General features: G+C 49.7%; 1 protein-coding gene across 5 annotated transcripts in view; it reads left to right on the forward strand.

The window, feature by feature from the left end:
• Sync (syncoilin, intermediate filament protein) overlaps positions 1 to 16122 on the forward strand; it is a 24833-nt gene continuing 8711 nt past the window's right edge. For 2 of the 5 annotated variants that reach the window (XR_010066424.1, XM_063288024.1), the window contains exons 1-2: positions 15 to 1181; positions 7066 to 8215. Coding sequence is in view for 4 of the 5 variants with exons in the window: in XM_063288024.1 (XP_063144094.1) it covers positions 1132 to 1181; positions 7066 to 8215 (1200 nt within the window). In the remaining variant the exon portion in view is untranslated. Of the gene's footprint in view, positions 1182 to 7065; positions 8216 to 16122 lie in introns of all 5 variants that reach the window. The other 3 variants (XM_039110357.2, XM_006238944.5, NM_001108683.1) reach the window with 3 other exon arrangements.

Genomic DNA, 16122 nt, shown 5'->3' on the forward strand with positions numbered 1-16122 from the left:
ATGATATCACACTGGGGATACGGACCCTAGACCCATCTTCCGCGGCACGCACGCACGGAATCTTCACCAGATGTTCCCAGATGTGGGCACATGGATCACCACGCACAAGCTACCCAGTCAACAGCACTCATCAGTCCTCATCCACCATCTCCTAGGCTGCTCTAAAGATCTGATTAAATGGTGTCCAGCTTTCTGGCTCTGGCCGCTGGGTGCACAGCATTCTTCTGCAATTGAATCAAAGCCCTCCTCCCTGACACAGGGACGAAGTGGAAAAAAATAATCAGAGCAAGAATGCCTGGGGCCCAGGTCTGGGAAGGGGCCCAGCAGCTCTCCTTGGGGGAGGGGGAGAGTGCCTTCAGTCTAAGCCGGGAAGTCTAACCCTGACACCACACCGGAGGGCCAAAGACTTAGGGGTGGGTGCATGCCTTGAAACACAACAGAAGTGGCTGAGCAGGAGCGACAAGTGGACCCTCAGAAGACCCTAAGAAACCTCCCAGGGCGAGGGGGAAAGACCTGAATTAAACAGACTCAACTTTACTGCCTTTCTGCAGTTCTTCCTCAGACGTGGCCCCCAGCTATCCCCAGACGCATGGGGTGTGGCAGTTAACACCCCCCCCTTCTCCAGCAGACGCCTTGCCCCACCCCGTCACGACAGCTGCGGGCCACCGAGAAGATGGCCTGGCTCCAAGCCCTTGCGCGGGTGGGGATCTCAAGGCGCCAACACGCGGGGTGCTGGGTCCCTCTGGGTACCCCACCAGTGAACCTTCCTCCCGCCTCGATTGAACTTGGGAGCTGCTCCCCCTGGGACTGAAAACCCCCTCTTCTCCTCACCATGCAACCAGGGCCAGAAGGAAAAGTGGAGAGATGGAGGGAACGTTCGCGAAGTGCCGCTGGGCCGCCCCCTCATCCCACCCCACCCCCACCCCTCCCACCCTCTCCCCGCCTCCAGGGCCGCGGGGGCCCGCGTCCTCCTCCCGCGGGCGATCGTCCGGCCAAGTGGGCGCGTCCCGCCCGGGCCGCGGGGATCTGGTGTCCGCTGCAGCTGGCAGTGCGGCGGGCGCCGGCACCGGCACAATCGCAGACGGCGTTGGCTATTAATAACGTTCCGGGCGAGCCCGGGGTCGTGCAGCCATGGCCAGCCAGGAACCCCTGCGCGGCGGGGACGGCGCCCGGGCCGCGAGGTAGGATCCTCCAGGGCCCGTGTCGCCGCCCGGTAGGACATGGGGTGCTGGGTGGGCTCCCATTTCTGACCCGCGTCCCCTTTCCCTTGGCTGTGGGTAGTGGTCCTGCCCGGGTGTGGCACGGGGCGGAGCCACGGGGGAAGGGAGATAGGAGGCCCTGGTTTGGGGACCTGACACCTCTTTTGGGTGGTTTGTGTTACTCCTTCCACAGGCTGAGAGGGATTAATCCTTTCAGGCTAGCAACCTGTCAAAACGTACTTGGCCTAACTGGCCAAAAGTGTAAGTTTTGTCTTTTTTTAGTCTTATTACTCATTCGCTTGTTATCGGAGCGAGGGAGAAAGAAACCATTTGAGAATTCACTGCATTTGAGCCACTTGGTGCAGGGTTGGGCACCTGCCAGGCTGAAGTTGGGTCTGTTCAGCCGGCTTGTTCTCCCTGGTGTGGCTCAGGGTGGAGGCCTAGCGAGGGGTTGTTCTCCTGGCCTAGCACTGGGCCCTGGCTGAACCTAACAGCTGTCCACACTGTAATTTTATCACTGGGGATTCTGCCACTCTGTCTTTGCCCCGGGTCACATTGTGGTCCAGGGACTTCCCAGTGTATCAAATTATGGGAATACTTCCTGGTCCCCCCTGTTGTCACATGAGAAGACAAAGCTAAGCTGGGTCTTAACACACTTCTCCTGGATTCCCTACACACATACTAGTAAGCTCTGACCGGGCACGAATTCTTCTTTGCATGACAAATAAGACACGTCCAAGTCACAGTCTGACAGACAGCGTAAAGAAGTTGTCCAAGCCCCCTGGGACAGAGACAGAGTGGAAGAAGCCTTGAGGTCAGGGGCCCCGGCTGGGCACTGTCCCTTTCTTGCTTGGCCTCCCGTAGTCCGCTCCTTTGCCTTCTCAAGACAGCTGAAGACAACTTCTGGTACCCAGGGTGGTGTGGCAGCCTGGAAGTCAGGAGGCTTGGGTTCTATGCCACAGACCTGTGCCACTTAACCTTGGGCACAGTCATCTGGGAGTTCAGTTGGCTTTCTGTTGCCTTCCAAGGTCCCCACAAGTAGCCCTGTCCTCAGGCTGTTTGCTCTCACCCAGTGCTCTCCCTTCATAATCTAATGTCCCTACTCCCAAAGGTGAGCTGCGTTCAGAACGTCATGAAGACACAGTGGGTGTTTGTTGGGGGACATGGTACCAAGTCGATGGAGTTGGAGGATTTTTAGACTTTTTTTTTTTCCGGAGCTGGGGACCGAACCTAGGGCCTTGCACTTGCTAGGCAAGCGCTCTACCACTGAGCTAAATCCCCAACCCCTTAGACATTCCTTTTTTTTTTTTTTAAAGATTTATTCATTTATTATATATAAGTACACTGTAGCGTCTTCAGATACACCAGAAGAGGGCATCTGATCTCTTTACAGATGGTTGTGAGCCACCATGTGGTTGCTGGGAATTGAACTCAGGACCTCTGGAAGAGTAGTCGGGTGCTCTTAACTGCTGAGCCATCTCTTCAGCCCCCCTTAGATATTTCTTTTTTTTTTTTTTTATTCTCTTTTTTGGAGCTGGGGACCGAACCCAGGGCCTTGCACTTGCTAGGCAAGCGCTCTACCACTGAGCTAAATCCCCAACCCCCCTTAGACATTTCTTAAGTAAACAGATTTTTTTTTTTTTAAATTTGTTTTAGCCCTGACTGTCTTGGAACTCACTATGTAGACCAGGCTGGCCTTTAACTCACCGAAATCCACCTGCTTCTGCCTCCCAAGTGCTGGGGTTAAAGACATGCGCTGCACTGCCCAGCAACAGATTATCTTTTTTCTGACTGGGACGTGAGCCTAGTACTTCCTGCATGCGAGACAAGTGTTCTGCCCCTCAGTCTCAGCCCTAACCCTAGAAAGACCTGAAAACGACGTTTCAGAGTCTTTCAGGCTAAAAGGACTAGGCACTGTGGTCTCCGGGCTCCCTCCACTTACAGAACCTCAGGTGATCCTTCCTCTCTTTGCCCTTTGGCTTGCTGGCCTCTGCCTTGGGCCGTTGGGCGTAAGAGATGAGCAACCTACAAGTGTGTATTCATGTAAGCGCTTAGAATAGTGGTCAAGTCATCCTGAGGCGGAACATGGCGGAGACTCTGGCAGAACGGGAGAGGTGGGCCCTGCTGCCCCAGCGGCTGCTCCTTCCTGGTGCCAGGAATTTTACCTTCTCTGGTGGCTCTGATTGGTGTTTTCAGGCAGGTTGGAATTCAGGAAGTTGCATTTTTCAGCTACCTCCTTTAGACATGGTGGACTCGGAGTAGGAGGGTTACCACATGTTGCCAGGCGCTGGGCGGATGGCAAGAGGAATGTGAGCTGAGGCTAAAAACTGGCCACGCCTCTGAGATTCTGAGAGCCGGGCACCGACGGACGGGCTTGTGCCTGTAATTACAGCGCTTGGGAGGCTGAGGCAGGAGGATCGTGAAAAGTTCCAGGCCTGGGATTGGAGAGATGGTTCAGCTGTTAAGAGCACTTGTAGCGGGGGCTGGGGATTTAGCTCAGTGGTAAGCGCAAGGCCCTGGGTTCGGTCCCCCCCCCCCTTCGAGAAAAAAAAGAAAGAAAAAAGCACTTGTAGCGCTGGCAGAGCTCCTAAGATTGGGTTCCCAGCACCCACATGGTGTCTCACAACCATTCACAACTCCAGCTCCAGGGGATCTGATGCCTTTTTTTTTTTTTTCTTTTTTTTTCAGAGCTGGGGACGGAACCCAGGGCCTTGCGCTTCCTAGGCAAGCGCTCTACCACTGAGCTAAATCCCCAACCCCTTCTTTTAACTTTTAACTGAGTGCAGCAAACATGCACATGGTGCACAGACATGCATGCAGGCAAAACATCCAGACACATAAAATAAGTAAATATTTTAAGAAAGTGAGTCTGGGGCCAGCTTGGGCTACATAGTGAGTACCAGGCTACCCAGGGCTTTATAGCAGGACCCTGTCACAAAGGCTTTGCAACTGTGACCTGGAGCAACTGTGTGGTAGACAGCAAATTATGGCCAGACTTAGCTACAGAGAGGCAAGGAAGCCCGTTAGAAGGCAGTAACAGCCAAGTCATCGTGGAGCAGGCCTTTAGTCCCAGCAACTCAGGAGGAAGAGGCAGTCAGATGTTTTTGAGTCTGAGGCCAGCCTGGTCTACAGAGTGAGTTAGTTCCAGGACAGCCAAGGTTACACAGAGAAACCCTGTCTCAAAAAGACAACAATACAAACAAAAACAAACAACCAAAAAGCCTGATACGAACCAGAGTAAACAGACCGTGTGGCATGGACTAGGGTCCTAGCAGTGGGATGGAGAAGGCTGGACAGGCCTGGAGACTCCCTGTGGTAAAAGGTCAGTTTGCAGGGAGGCGGCTAAATGGAGCAGGAACTATGAGCGCAGGTTTCTTGCTAACTGACCTGACCCCGACACTGTGGGCTGTGGTTAAGCCTGATACTGAGCTCCACCCCCAGAACCAGCCTTGGAAGCATTAGAAGGAGAGAAGCGCCCCTCACAAGCTACACTCTGACCTCTACGTTTGCACTGTGCACACATGCCCCCTCCCAACACACACACGTACACACTAAATAAAATGCAAAAGGAATATAAATTTGAAGTAGACCTGGACAATCTCACTAGGTTGCCCTGGCTGGCCTGGAACTTGCTATGTAGATGAGACTGGCTTAGAAACTACAGGGAGCCCCTTGCTTCTGCATGGGATTAAAGGCATACACCATTGTGCTCCAACCATTTCCCACCCAGAGAGGAAGTAGGTTTGAGTATCTTCATCTGGTGTTTTTTGGGGTACCTGAAGCTCAGCTGCCCCCTATTATAGTTCTCACGAAGCTGGGGAGATGGCTCCATTCTGGTTGGATGAGGCAGACCACCCGTAGTTTCAGCCCTAGGAGGAAGAGATGGGACTCCCCAGGACAAGCTGGCTGGGAAGATTGATGAGCTCTGGGTTTGATTGAGAGACCCTTCCCCAGTGACTAAGGGAGAAAAGCTATTCAGCAAGCGTCTCATCAACATTAGTGTTTGGAGTCCATATGCGTGTGTGTGTGTGTGTGTGTGTGTGTGTGTGTGTGTGTGTGTGTGTGTACACAGACATATGCAAGCACCCAGGCTGATTCTGAACTCTCTATGCTGGAAAGGATGATCTTGAACTTCTTTTTGAGTGTTGGGGTTACAGGAAGAGACATGCACTACCATAGCTGGTTTTCTGTAGTGCTACAGGTCAAAGCCAAGGCATCCTGAGTGTTCCCTGAGCACACTGAGCTATATCCTCAACTGTTACTTGTGTGTGTTTGTGTGTTTGCACGTATGTGTGCATGTATGTGGAGGCCAGGGGTCAATTTTGTACGTCTTCCTCAGTGGTTCTTCATAGGATCCCTCATGGGTCTGGAGCTCGCCAGGTCAGCTACACCAAGTCTCTGGGCTTCTCCTGCCTCTGCCTACACAGCATCTGGGTTTTTCCCAGGGCTGCCAGGACCAGCATTCAGGTTCTCTTGCTCCTGTGTGGAAAGCAGGCACTTTACTGACTGATCCATCTTCGAAACCCATTGGGTTGTTTGTTTGTTTGCTTTGGGTTTTTTTTTAATTGCTTTTAAATTTGATTTCTTCTTTTTTTTTTTTTTTTTTTTTTTTTTTTCCGGAGCTGGGGACCGAACCCAGGGCCTTGCGCTTGCTAGGCAAGCGCTCTACCACTGAGCCAAATCACCAACTTAAATTTGATTTCTAACATTTGTTTTTGGCATGGATGCTGGGAGGGGTGCACGGGGCCAGAAGAGGGTATTGTCCCTGCTGAACTGGAGTTGCAGGTGGTTTTTCTGGGAACCGAACTCTGGTCCTTGGCAGGTGCACCCATTGCTCTTTAGATCTTTCTACTAAGTCCTCTCTCCAGCCCCACCCTTGCCCCTTTAATACGTACTCACTTATTTGGTGCGTGTGCGTGTGCGTGTGCGTGTGCGTGTGTGTGTGTGTGTGTGTGTGCGCACTCCTGGGACAACTTGTAGAAATCAGTTATCTCCATTTGGAAGCCAGGGATTGAACACAGTTTATCAGATTTGGTGGCAAGTGCCATTCTGAGCCATTCACTGAACCCCCTTTTGGTGGGGGAGTGACCACCATGAAACCAGGTTGGCCTCCAACTCACTAAGTAGCTGAGGCTGGCCTTGCATTTCTAACCCCTGTCTCTCAGCCTCCCAGGTGTTGGGATTATAGGCGTACAGGAAAGAAAGGTTGTCTTTCTTTGTTGTTTTTCGGGGACAGTTTCTCTCCGTAGTCCCAATTACCTTTGAATGTGAGTAGAACCGTGGAACACCCAGCTATGTCTGAGAGTAAACTTCCTCTCCTGGAAGTGATGTAGGCAGAGACCAGCCAGTGATGCTGTGGGGTGAGGGAACGAAAACAGTGGACTGTGTAGAAGAGGCAGACTGATGAGGAGAGTAGTGTCTTAGGGTTTCACTGCTGTGAAGAGACACCATGACCATTGCAACTCTTATAATGACAACGTTTCATTGGGGCTGGCTTACAGGTTCAGAGGTTCAGTCCATTATCATCAAGGTGGGAGCATGGCAGTGTCCAGGCAGACATGGGGCTGGAGGAGATGAGAGTTCCATATTTTGATTTTAAGGCAGCCAGGAGGGGCACCTCTTCCATATTGGGTAGAGCTTGAGCACAGGAGGAGACCTCAAAACACAACCCTACGGTGACACACACTTCCTCTAACATGTCCACACCTCCGCCAATAAGGCTGCACCATCTAGTAGTGCCGCTTCCCAAGGGTCGAGCATATTCAAACTGCCACAGATAGGTGAGAGAACCTGCTTCCGCTAACTGTGGGGTAGAGGCCGTGACGACACACGGCTGCTCGTTCACAGCCCAACATCTCTCTTGCAGGGATACACACACAGAGGCCAGTTTTCCTCTTCAGGACTCAGAATCCCCCAAGGAGGCCAAGACCTTTAACCCAGAGGCCACTCTGTCTTTGGAGGGGAGTGTGAACCTAGAGGACATTCTCTATCTGGGGGCATCGGGGGACTTTGAAGAGAGTCTTTATGAGGAAGAGTTTGAGAAGCCAGAGCAGACACTGTATATTGACGAATCGAGGCAGCCAGACGAGGCCCTGGACCTGGAAGAGCTTGTGAGTCCAGAGGAGACGCTGTCTGTGGAGGAACCTGTGAGACCAGAGGAGGTACAGTTCTCGGAGCAGCCTGTGGCGCCAGCTGAGAGCCCAACTGCTTGCGAGGGAGAAATGGTGACCACCACGGAGGAAAGCCGTCCAGCTCAACCGATTCCCGGCACGGAGGAGAGCCTCAGTGTGGAGGACCTGGAGCTGCTAGAAGGCCGTTTCCAGCAGTGCGTACAGGCTGTATCTCAGCTGGAAGAGGAGAGGGACCGGCTTATCCACGAGCTGGTGCTGCTCCGCGAACCGGCCCTGCAGGAGGTACAGCAGGTCCACCAGGACATCCTGGCTGCCTACAAGCTGCACGCACAGGCCGAGCTGGAGAGGGACGGGCTCAGGGAGGAGATCCGGACGGTGAAGCAGAAGCTGTTCAAGGTGACCAAGGAATGCGTGGCTTACCAATACCAGCTGAAGTGCCACCAGCAGGACGTGGCTCAGTTTGCAGATTGCAGGGAAGCGCTGACCACCCGGGCCGCCCAGCTCTCTGGAGAACTGACCCAGCTCCGCGATGCCTATCAGAAGCAGAAGGAGCAGTTGCAGCAACAGCTAGAGGCACCCCCGACCCAGAGCGATGGGCACTTTCTCCAGGAGAGCCGACGGCTGTCGACACAGTTTGAAAATCTCATGGCGGAAAGCCGTCAGGGCCTGGAGGACGAATATGAACCCCAACTGCTTCGGCTCCTGGAAAGGAAAGAGGCGGGGACCAGAGCTCTGCAGGACACCCAGGCGGAGATCCAGGAGATGAGGGAGGCTCTGAGACCCCTGGAAGCAGAGGCCCGGCAGCTCCAGCTTCAGAACAGGAACCTGGAGGACCAGATCACGCTCGTGAGGCAAAAACACGACGAAGAGGTTCTACAGTACAGGGTAGGCCCATTGGCTGTGCAAGAGACAGTTTTAGTATTGTAGTTCAGGTTGGCCTGGAGGGCTTGAGAAACTTGAGTCCCTCCTGCCTCAGCTGAGACTATAGGTGTGTGCCACCACACCCAGCAGAAGTGACATCTTTTAGCTCAAAGGAAATCTGATGTCCTTCTTTTGTCCTTCTGAGACAGGGTTATAGCCCTGGCTGTCCTGGAACTCACTCTATAGACCAGGCTGGCCTCAAATTCCCAGATCCACCTGCTTCTTCTTCCTGAGGGTTGGGACTAAAGGTAGGCACCACCACACCCACCCAGATAGGTCTCAGAATGTCTTTGTAGGGGTTACTTACCATTTGGTACTAGAGAAAAACCTGTTTTTTGGGCCCATTAATTTATTCTGTTATTATTATTATTATTAATTTTATTTATTATTCTTTCATACAATATATCTCGACCACGCCCCCCCATATTCCTCCTGGTCTACCTCCCCCCATCTCATTCTTTTCCTTTGGTCTTTATTGATTTCACTTGGTTAGGCCTGGGTTAGGATTTTTTTTTTTTGTAAGATTTATTTATTTATTATATGTAGCTGTCTTCAGACACACCAGAAAAGGACATCAGATCTCATTACAGATGGTTGTGAGCCACCATGTGGTTGCTGGGATTTGAACTCAGGACCTCTGGAAGAGGAGTCAGTGCTCTTAACCTCTGAGCCATTTCTCCAGCCCCCCGGGTTAGGATTTGACAGGTGGTTTTACATAGCACTCTTTCTGTGTGTGTGTGTGTGTGTGTGTGTGTGTGTGTGTGTGTGTGTGCACGTACATGTGCGTGCATGCGTGGATTCTGGGGACTGAGCTCAGGACTTCACACAGGCTGGTCAAGTTCCCCATAGTTTTACTCATAATCCTCTTTTAACTTGAGAAGTTGTCTAGGCTGGTCTTGAACTCGCTCAGTAGCTCAGGCAGGCCCTGAATTTGAGATCTTCCTGCTTCAGCCTCCCAGGTAGTTGGGATTACAGGCCTATGCTTCCAGGGTAAAATGGGCTACCATACCTGGTTTGGATTCTTATTTTTAATATATATATATATATATATATATATATATATATATATATATATATATATATATATATATATATAAAATGAAACTGAGGTTCAGCGAATTCGAAGTTGGGCCTGGCCAGCCCTAAGTGTTTCCCTGCTTCCTTTTTCGACTTTAACTGAGCAGTGACTCATGGTTGGCAGTAGAGAGTTAGAGTGGCCCAACGCAGGAGCTCATTCTGTGCTCTCCTGGGCACAGTGACCCTCAGAACCAATGATCCGGCCTCCACCCTGAAGCTGTGCAGGGTTTGGGATGGAACCTCTTGGCATTTTCCATTTTTGTGCATGTCACCATATCCCTTGTACTCGAGTTATTTCTGATTAGATGTGAGCCAGTCCTAACCCCGTTTTAGAACAGAGTAGGAGATAAGAACTGAGCGAATGGATATTTGCCGGTGGCACTGCAGGCTGGGTGTGCAAAAGGCAGGAGCTCTCGTTACTTATCCCATAGTCCCTGCCATGCGGCTTAGGGGACACAGCAGGCAAATGGTAAGTGTTGCTAGGCGCACTGAGGAAACTTCCCTGTGAGGCCTTTTACAGCCACGTTTTGTTTTATTTGCAGACAGGGTCTCAAGGGGCTCAGATTGGCCTCAGAGTTACATGTGACCAGGAGCTCTGGCTACCTCTGTCTACCTCCTGTGTGCAGGCCTTTAACTCACCCTTCTCCTGCCTCAGCCACCCAAATCCTGGGAGTATCACACATCAGCAGGTCTAACTTGGGATTTTTGGTTTTCGAAACATTTATTTCCTTAGGTAAACTTGGAGTCGTCTGTCTTCCCTCAAGAGAAGTCTTGAAAATGGTTGTGTTCATTTCGTTTTTTGTTTTGTTTTTAAAAGATGTATTTATTTTATTCATGTGAGTACACTGTTGCTCTCTTCAGACACACCAGAAGAGGGCATCAGATCCCATTACAGATGGTTGTGAGCCACCATGTGGGTGCTGGGATTTGAACTCAGGACCTCTGGAAGAGCAGTCTCTTAACCTCTGAGCCATCTCTCCAGGCCAACAAGTCAGTTTCTTTTTTTTCTTTTTTTATATTTTGTATTTTTTTTTTTTCCGGAGCTGGGGACTGAACCCAGGGCCTTGCGCTTCCTAGGTAAGCGCTCTACCACTGAGCTAAATCCCCAGCCCCATATTTTGTATTTTTTAATTTATATTTTAACTGTTATCCCCTTTCCCAGTTTCCCCTCCAGAAACCTGATATCCTATCCCCCCTCTCCTTGCTTCTTTGAGGGTGCTCCGTCACCCACCCACCCACTCCTTCCCACCTCCCTGCCCTGACTTTCCCCTACACTGGGGCATCAAACCTTCAGAAGACCAAGGGCCTCTCCTCCCACTGATGCCCAACAAGGCCATCCTCTGCTACATATGCAGCTGGAGCCATGGGCTCCCCCATGTGTACTCTTGGTATGGTGGTTTAGTCCCTGGGAGCTCTGGGTGGGGGGGTCCTGGTTGGTTGATGTTGTTGTTCTTCCTATGGGGTTGCAAACCCCCTCAGCTCCTTCAGTCCTTTCTCTAACTCCTCCATTGGCAGAGTTTATTTCTAATCCTGTGTATCATTTGGGTGAGCGCACATGAGCACTGGTGTCCTCAGTGGCTAGAGGCATGGGGTCCACAGAAGCTGAACTCAGATGTGGTTGAGAGCTGCCTAATGGGGATCAATCGAATTCTGGACCTCTGCAAAAGCCCTGTAAAAAGCACACATCCAGCCCTACGTGTGCCCTGTACCAAGTCCTATGTGTGCTCTGTACCCAGCCCTGTGTGTGCCCTGTACCCAGCCCTGTGTGTGCCCTGTACCCAGCCCTGTGTGTGCCCTGTACCCAGCCCTCTGTGTGCCCTGTACCCAGCCCTCTGTGTGCCCTGTACTCAGCCCTCTGTGTGCCCTGTACCCAGCCCTCTGTGTGCCCTGTACCCAACCCTCTGTGAGCTGTTTTTGAGACAGGCTGTCAATATTGAGCATAGAGTGCCTTAAACCCTTGATTCTCCTGCCTTAGCCTCCTGAGTGCTGAGGTCTCAAGGCCTATATCGCCATGCCTATCCAAGTTCTTTTCTTCTGAAAGGGCTCCTAAGTGGCGTTTGCCGGTGACTGAACCGTGTCTCATTCTGGTTACTTTTCTTTCTTTCTTTCTTTCTTTCTTTCTTTTTTTTTTTTTTTTGGTTCTTTTTTTTCGGAGCTGGGGACCGAACCCAGGGCCTTGCGCTTGCTAGGTAAGCGCTCTACCACTGAGCTAAATTCCCAGCCCCATCCTGGTTACTTTTCAAGGCAGTGTCTAGCTTCTTAGGTTGCGCCTGCCCTCTTAAGAGTCCGTTTGTCAATACCATCACCTTCATCATCCATCCATTCACAGTTTCTACGTGTCTAGTATAATTGAGGCTAAGGTGCTGGCAAGAAAAGACAGGAAATTGTCAGGGATGAGGTCTTGCTGTTCTCAGAGTTCGCATTCTGGGAGGGATGCCAGACAGAATGAACGTTTTCATAAAATCCAACATCACTGACGTTAATGAAGCTTCCTGAGCTGAGGATGTAGCTCAGTGCTAGGCTGCTTGCTTAGCGTGCACAAGGCCCTGGGTTTGACCTCCCGCACTGCACACACAAAAAGAGAAAGGCCTGACATGGTGGTGTGCACCTTAATACAAGCATCCAGGAAGGTGGAGCTCTGAATTTAAGGTTGGTGTGTACAGTGAACTCCAGGCGGGGAAGGAAGAAAGAAAAGAGAAAAAAAAAAGGTGGCCTGATTTGAGATGGATAAATATGAACGTCTTAGACTCAGTGGATAGTCTTCAATGTGCTAAGCCCAGAAGCATCTGAGGAATTAGCCCCTCGTATGTGCTCAGCAGCAGAGTAACTCGCTAATATGTAAAAGCAAGCTCTGTACAGAGTTCGGTTTACTTTATACCTTTGCAGGATAGGAAACGTTTGAAAGGTGTGCAGAGAGGGGAGACAGAGAAGGGTCGGTCCAGCGTTCTGTAGCTCCAGAGCAATGGCCCGCGCACGTAACCCTGCGTGCTGTAGAACATGCTCTTTCCCTGCCTCCACAACGTGTTTCGTTTGGGTCTTGAATGAGTTCACTGACTGGTTAGGCTAAATATTCCAGGCAGAGCGGACAGCTCATCTGAGTGCACAGAAAGTGAGCTCAGTATGACTGAGCTGCAAGGAATGAGGACACAGGAAGGGCTGGAGTGGGTAATGGGAATGGTTTTACATCGGTGATTTGTGTGTGTGTGTGTGTGTGTGTGTGTGTGTGTGTGTGTGTGTGTATAACTACATTAACTACATTCAACTGTACATGCTGATTAGGTCCCCTGCTCTGTCACTCTCGACCCTCTATCAGTGAGAGGTCTCTAACAGCATGGAGCTATGCCAGTAGCTGGTCTATTCCTTTCTGCCCACAGTATGAGGACCAAAGACCTGTGCGTGACCACATTTGAGCTTGTTATGAAACTTCTCCCCATGAACATTCATGCATCTGTGCCAAGTATTCAAACTGCTGAGCCATCTTCCCTGCCCAAGTTTTCACTAAAGTCACAGACCCCTCCCCCTCCACTCCAAATACGCTAAAAAAGTTCTTTTGACGATTTCATACCTGTATGTGATATATTCTGATCACAGCCAACCTTCCTACTCTTCGTTCCCCAACCTCTGCCAACCCCTCCCTCTTTCCAGCAAGCCCCCACCCCCTTATATTCATGCTTTTGTTTTTTGTAAACATATATTTAGAAAGTGTAAATGTCTACATTCTCTAATGGCAGAGTGCCAAGCACTTTGGTGGTTTGGCCTTCTCGGGTTTCACAGAGAGGTCACAAGAATCTGTCTAAGGAAAGTAGCAGAGGAATGAGGAATGTGAGCTTAGAGACAAGGCCAATCCTGGCCCTGCTTCCTCACAGGTAAAATGGGAACATACCTGATTTTAACCAAGAGGCTAAGGAGCAGAGGAAATGGGACTTCCGGGGTTGGAGAGATTGCTCTTGTAGAGGTCATTCATTTCCTTTAGAGATGTAGGGCAGTTTACACCTCCCTGTGTAAATATTGTTTCTATTTGCCTGTAGTAAATGTCTCTGGGAGGCCTACTGCATCCATCTGCTAACCCAGGCCTATTCCCGAGAGCTCCCAGCCTCTGTACAATCTTATCTAGGCCCACAATGTTTTCGGCCTCTGAGACTTACTGCTGAATAAGCTCACCCTTCCTAGTTCTTTCTGAACTATGGCTGGCTGGTTCAACTCAACTGCGGTGGCTCAAACTCCTCTCCAAGCTGACTGATTCAATCTGGCTTCTCTGAGCTTCTGACTGAATTGCTCTACTTGGCTTCAAACTCTTGTCAATCTGTTCTAATCTTCTGACTCCTTCTCCTTCTGTCTCCTTCTGTCTTCACCCGTGTCTAGCTTGTTCTCTCTGAAATCTGTCTGTAATTGTCCTGGTAAAATTGTCTCCTCCTTCTCTTTTTTCTGTCTCTGCATTGCTCTCTTAAGTAGCCTCCCTTTCCTCTCTCCTCATGAGAGTTGGGCAGATTCTATGTCTCACTCATTCTGTCTAAGTCTTTCTTTGATTTGTCACTTTTTCTACCACTCAAATAGCCATCACTTTCAAACATGGGTGCTTCCTCCTACAAACTAATTTTTGCCTTCATTGTTGGGGATTAAAGGTGCGTACTAAGGGCAGGTCTGTATTCCAGTCAGAGGGTTAAAGGTGTGTGCTGAGGGCTGAGCCGCACCACAACTAAAAACAGTTTTTTTTTTGTTTTTGTGGGGTTTTTTTTATGCTCTATTTATTTTATTCATGAGTACACTGTAGCTGTCTTCAGACACACCAGAAGAGGGCATCAGATCCCATTACAGACGGTTGTGAGCCACCATGTGGTTGCTGGGAATTGAACTCGGGACCTCTGGAAGAGCAGACAGTGCTCTTAACTGCTGAGCCATCTCTCCAGCCCAAAAACCAGTTTTTGTTTTTGTTTTTTTTTTCCCGGTATATAACACAATCTTAGGGTTTACAGTGTGACCAAATATCCTGCAACATTCCTGTTAACTCCAGCTCCAAGGGCCCCATGACTTCTCCTGACTTCCCTAGTCACTAACATTCCCATGGTGCACATATATACACTGAGGTACAGATAAATTCATATTATTTTTTAAAAAATGGGGGCTGGAGAGATGGCTCAGCAGTTGAGAGCACTGACTGTTCTTCCCGAGGTCCTGAGTTCAAATCCCAGCAACCACATGGTGGCTCACAACCATCTGTAATGAGATCTGATGCCCTCTTCTGGTGTGCCTGAAGACAGTTATAGTGTACTTACACATAAAATAAACAAATAAATATTTTTAAAAAATGGGATTCATAGCCAGTCCACAGGGTTGCATAGAACGAGCTAGCTATTGTTCGCAAAGCTGTTGCAGTAGTACCAGGCTAATACCTACATACTCTTTATTTTTGAGCCAGGGTCTCTCTCTATAGTCTAACCTGGAACTATGTAGATCAGGCTGACCTCAAACCCTCAGAGAACTACCTGCTTCTGTATACATACATTTTTCTTTTGTAGACAAGGTTTCTCTGTGTGCCCTTGGTCATTCTAGAACTCACTCTGTGGACCAGGGACCAGGCTGGCCTTAAACTCAAAGATCTGCCTGCCTCTGCCTCCTGAATGCTGGGGTCAAAGGTGTGCACCACCACTATCACTGTGGCCTGGTCCACTTAATTCTTTTAAAACAGGGATTTGTTATGTATTCAGGCTAGTCTGGAACTCCTGATCCTGCTGCCCTAACCTCTAGGATTACCAGCTTCTGTTGTTGGGATGCAGGAATCGACACACAAACCATATGAACACTGATCTCAGTTAAACACACCCTAAGACAGATCAATCAGGGCTACAAAAAAGGACTTGGCGGTCCCCAGCTCCGAAAAAAAGAACCAAAAAAAAAAAAAAAAAAAAAAAAAGGACTTGGAAGCCTAATTGTGGTACAAGTCTGTTCTTAGGGTAGGGCTTTTTTCTTTTTAAAGATTTATTTCATTTATTTCATGTATCTGAGTACTCTGTAGCTGTCTTCGGACACAGCAGACGAGGGCATCAGATCTCATTACAGATGGTTGTGAGCCACCATGTGGTTGCTGGGAATTGAACTCAGGACCTCTGGAAGAGCAGTCAGTGCTCTTAACCACTGAGCCATCTCTCCAGCCCCCTCCTTTCCCTTTCATTTTTTTTTTTCCTTTTTTTTTTTTTTTTCGGAGCTGGGAACCAAACCCAGGGCCTTGCGCTTGCTAGGCAAGTGCTCTACTACTGAGCTAAATCCCCTACCCCTCCCTTTCATTGTTTAACAGGTGACATTTTCCTTTGGAAGCAGACCTGGTGTTTATTATCATATTTCTGGCTTTGTAGACTAGCCAGGTCAGCCTTGAATTCTTCTGCCTCTGCCTCCTGAGTGCCAGGGTTAAAGGCCTGCACCACTGTACCTGGCTTAGTCTTAGAATTTTTTAAAATTATTTTTATTAATTGTAAGTGTGTGAGTCTTGGTGGGTATACATGCATATTGGTGCATACAAGCACAGATGTCAGTCATTGGGTTCCTGGGAGCTGCAGTTACCAGCAGTTATGAGTTTGCTGAGGTGAAGGCTGGGAACTGAACCGGATTCCCTGCAAGAGCACTGTGTGATTTTTTTTTTAAATTTAATTTTTAAATCCTGTGTGCATGGGTGTTTTGCCTGTATGTATGTTTGTGTACCAAGGGACCAGAAGGCAGCGTAAGATCCCTTGGAACTGGAGGCACAGATGCTTGTGGGTCCTGCTTTAAACATTGAGCCATCTCGGTGTTTAAGGGATGTG

The sequence above is a fragment of the Rattus norvegicus genome, chromosome 5 (assembly GCF_036323735.1).
Source record: "Rattus norvegicus strain BN/NHsdMcwi chromosome 5, GRCr8, whole genome shotgun sequence".
Lineage (NCBI taxonomy): Eukaryota > Metazoa > Chordata > Mammalia > Rodentia > Muridae > Rattus > Rattus norvegicus.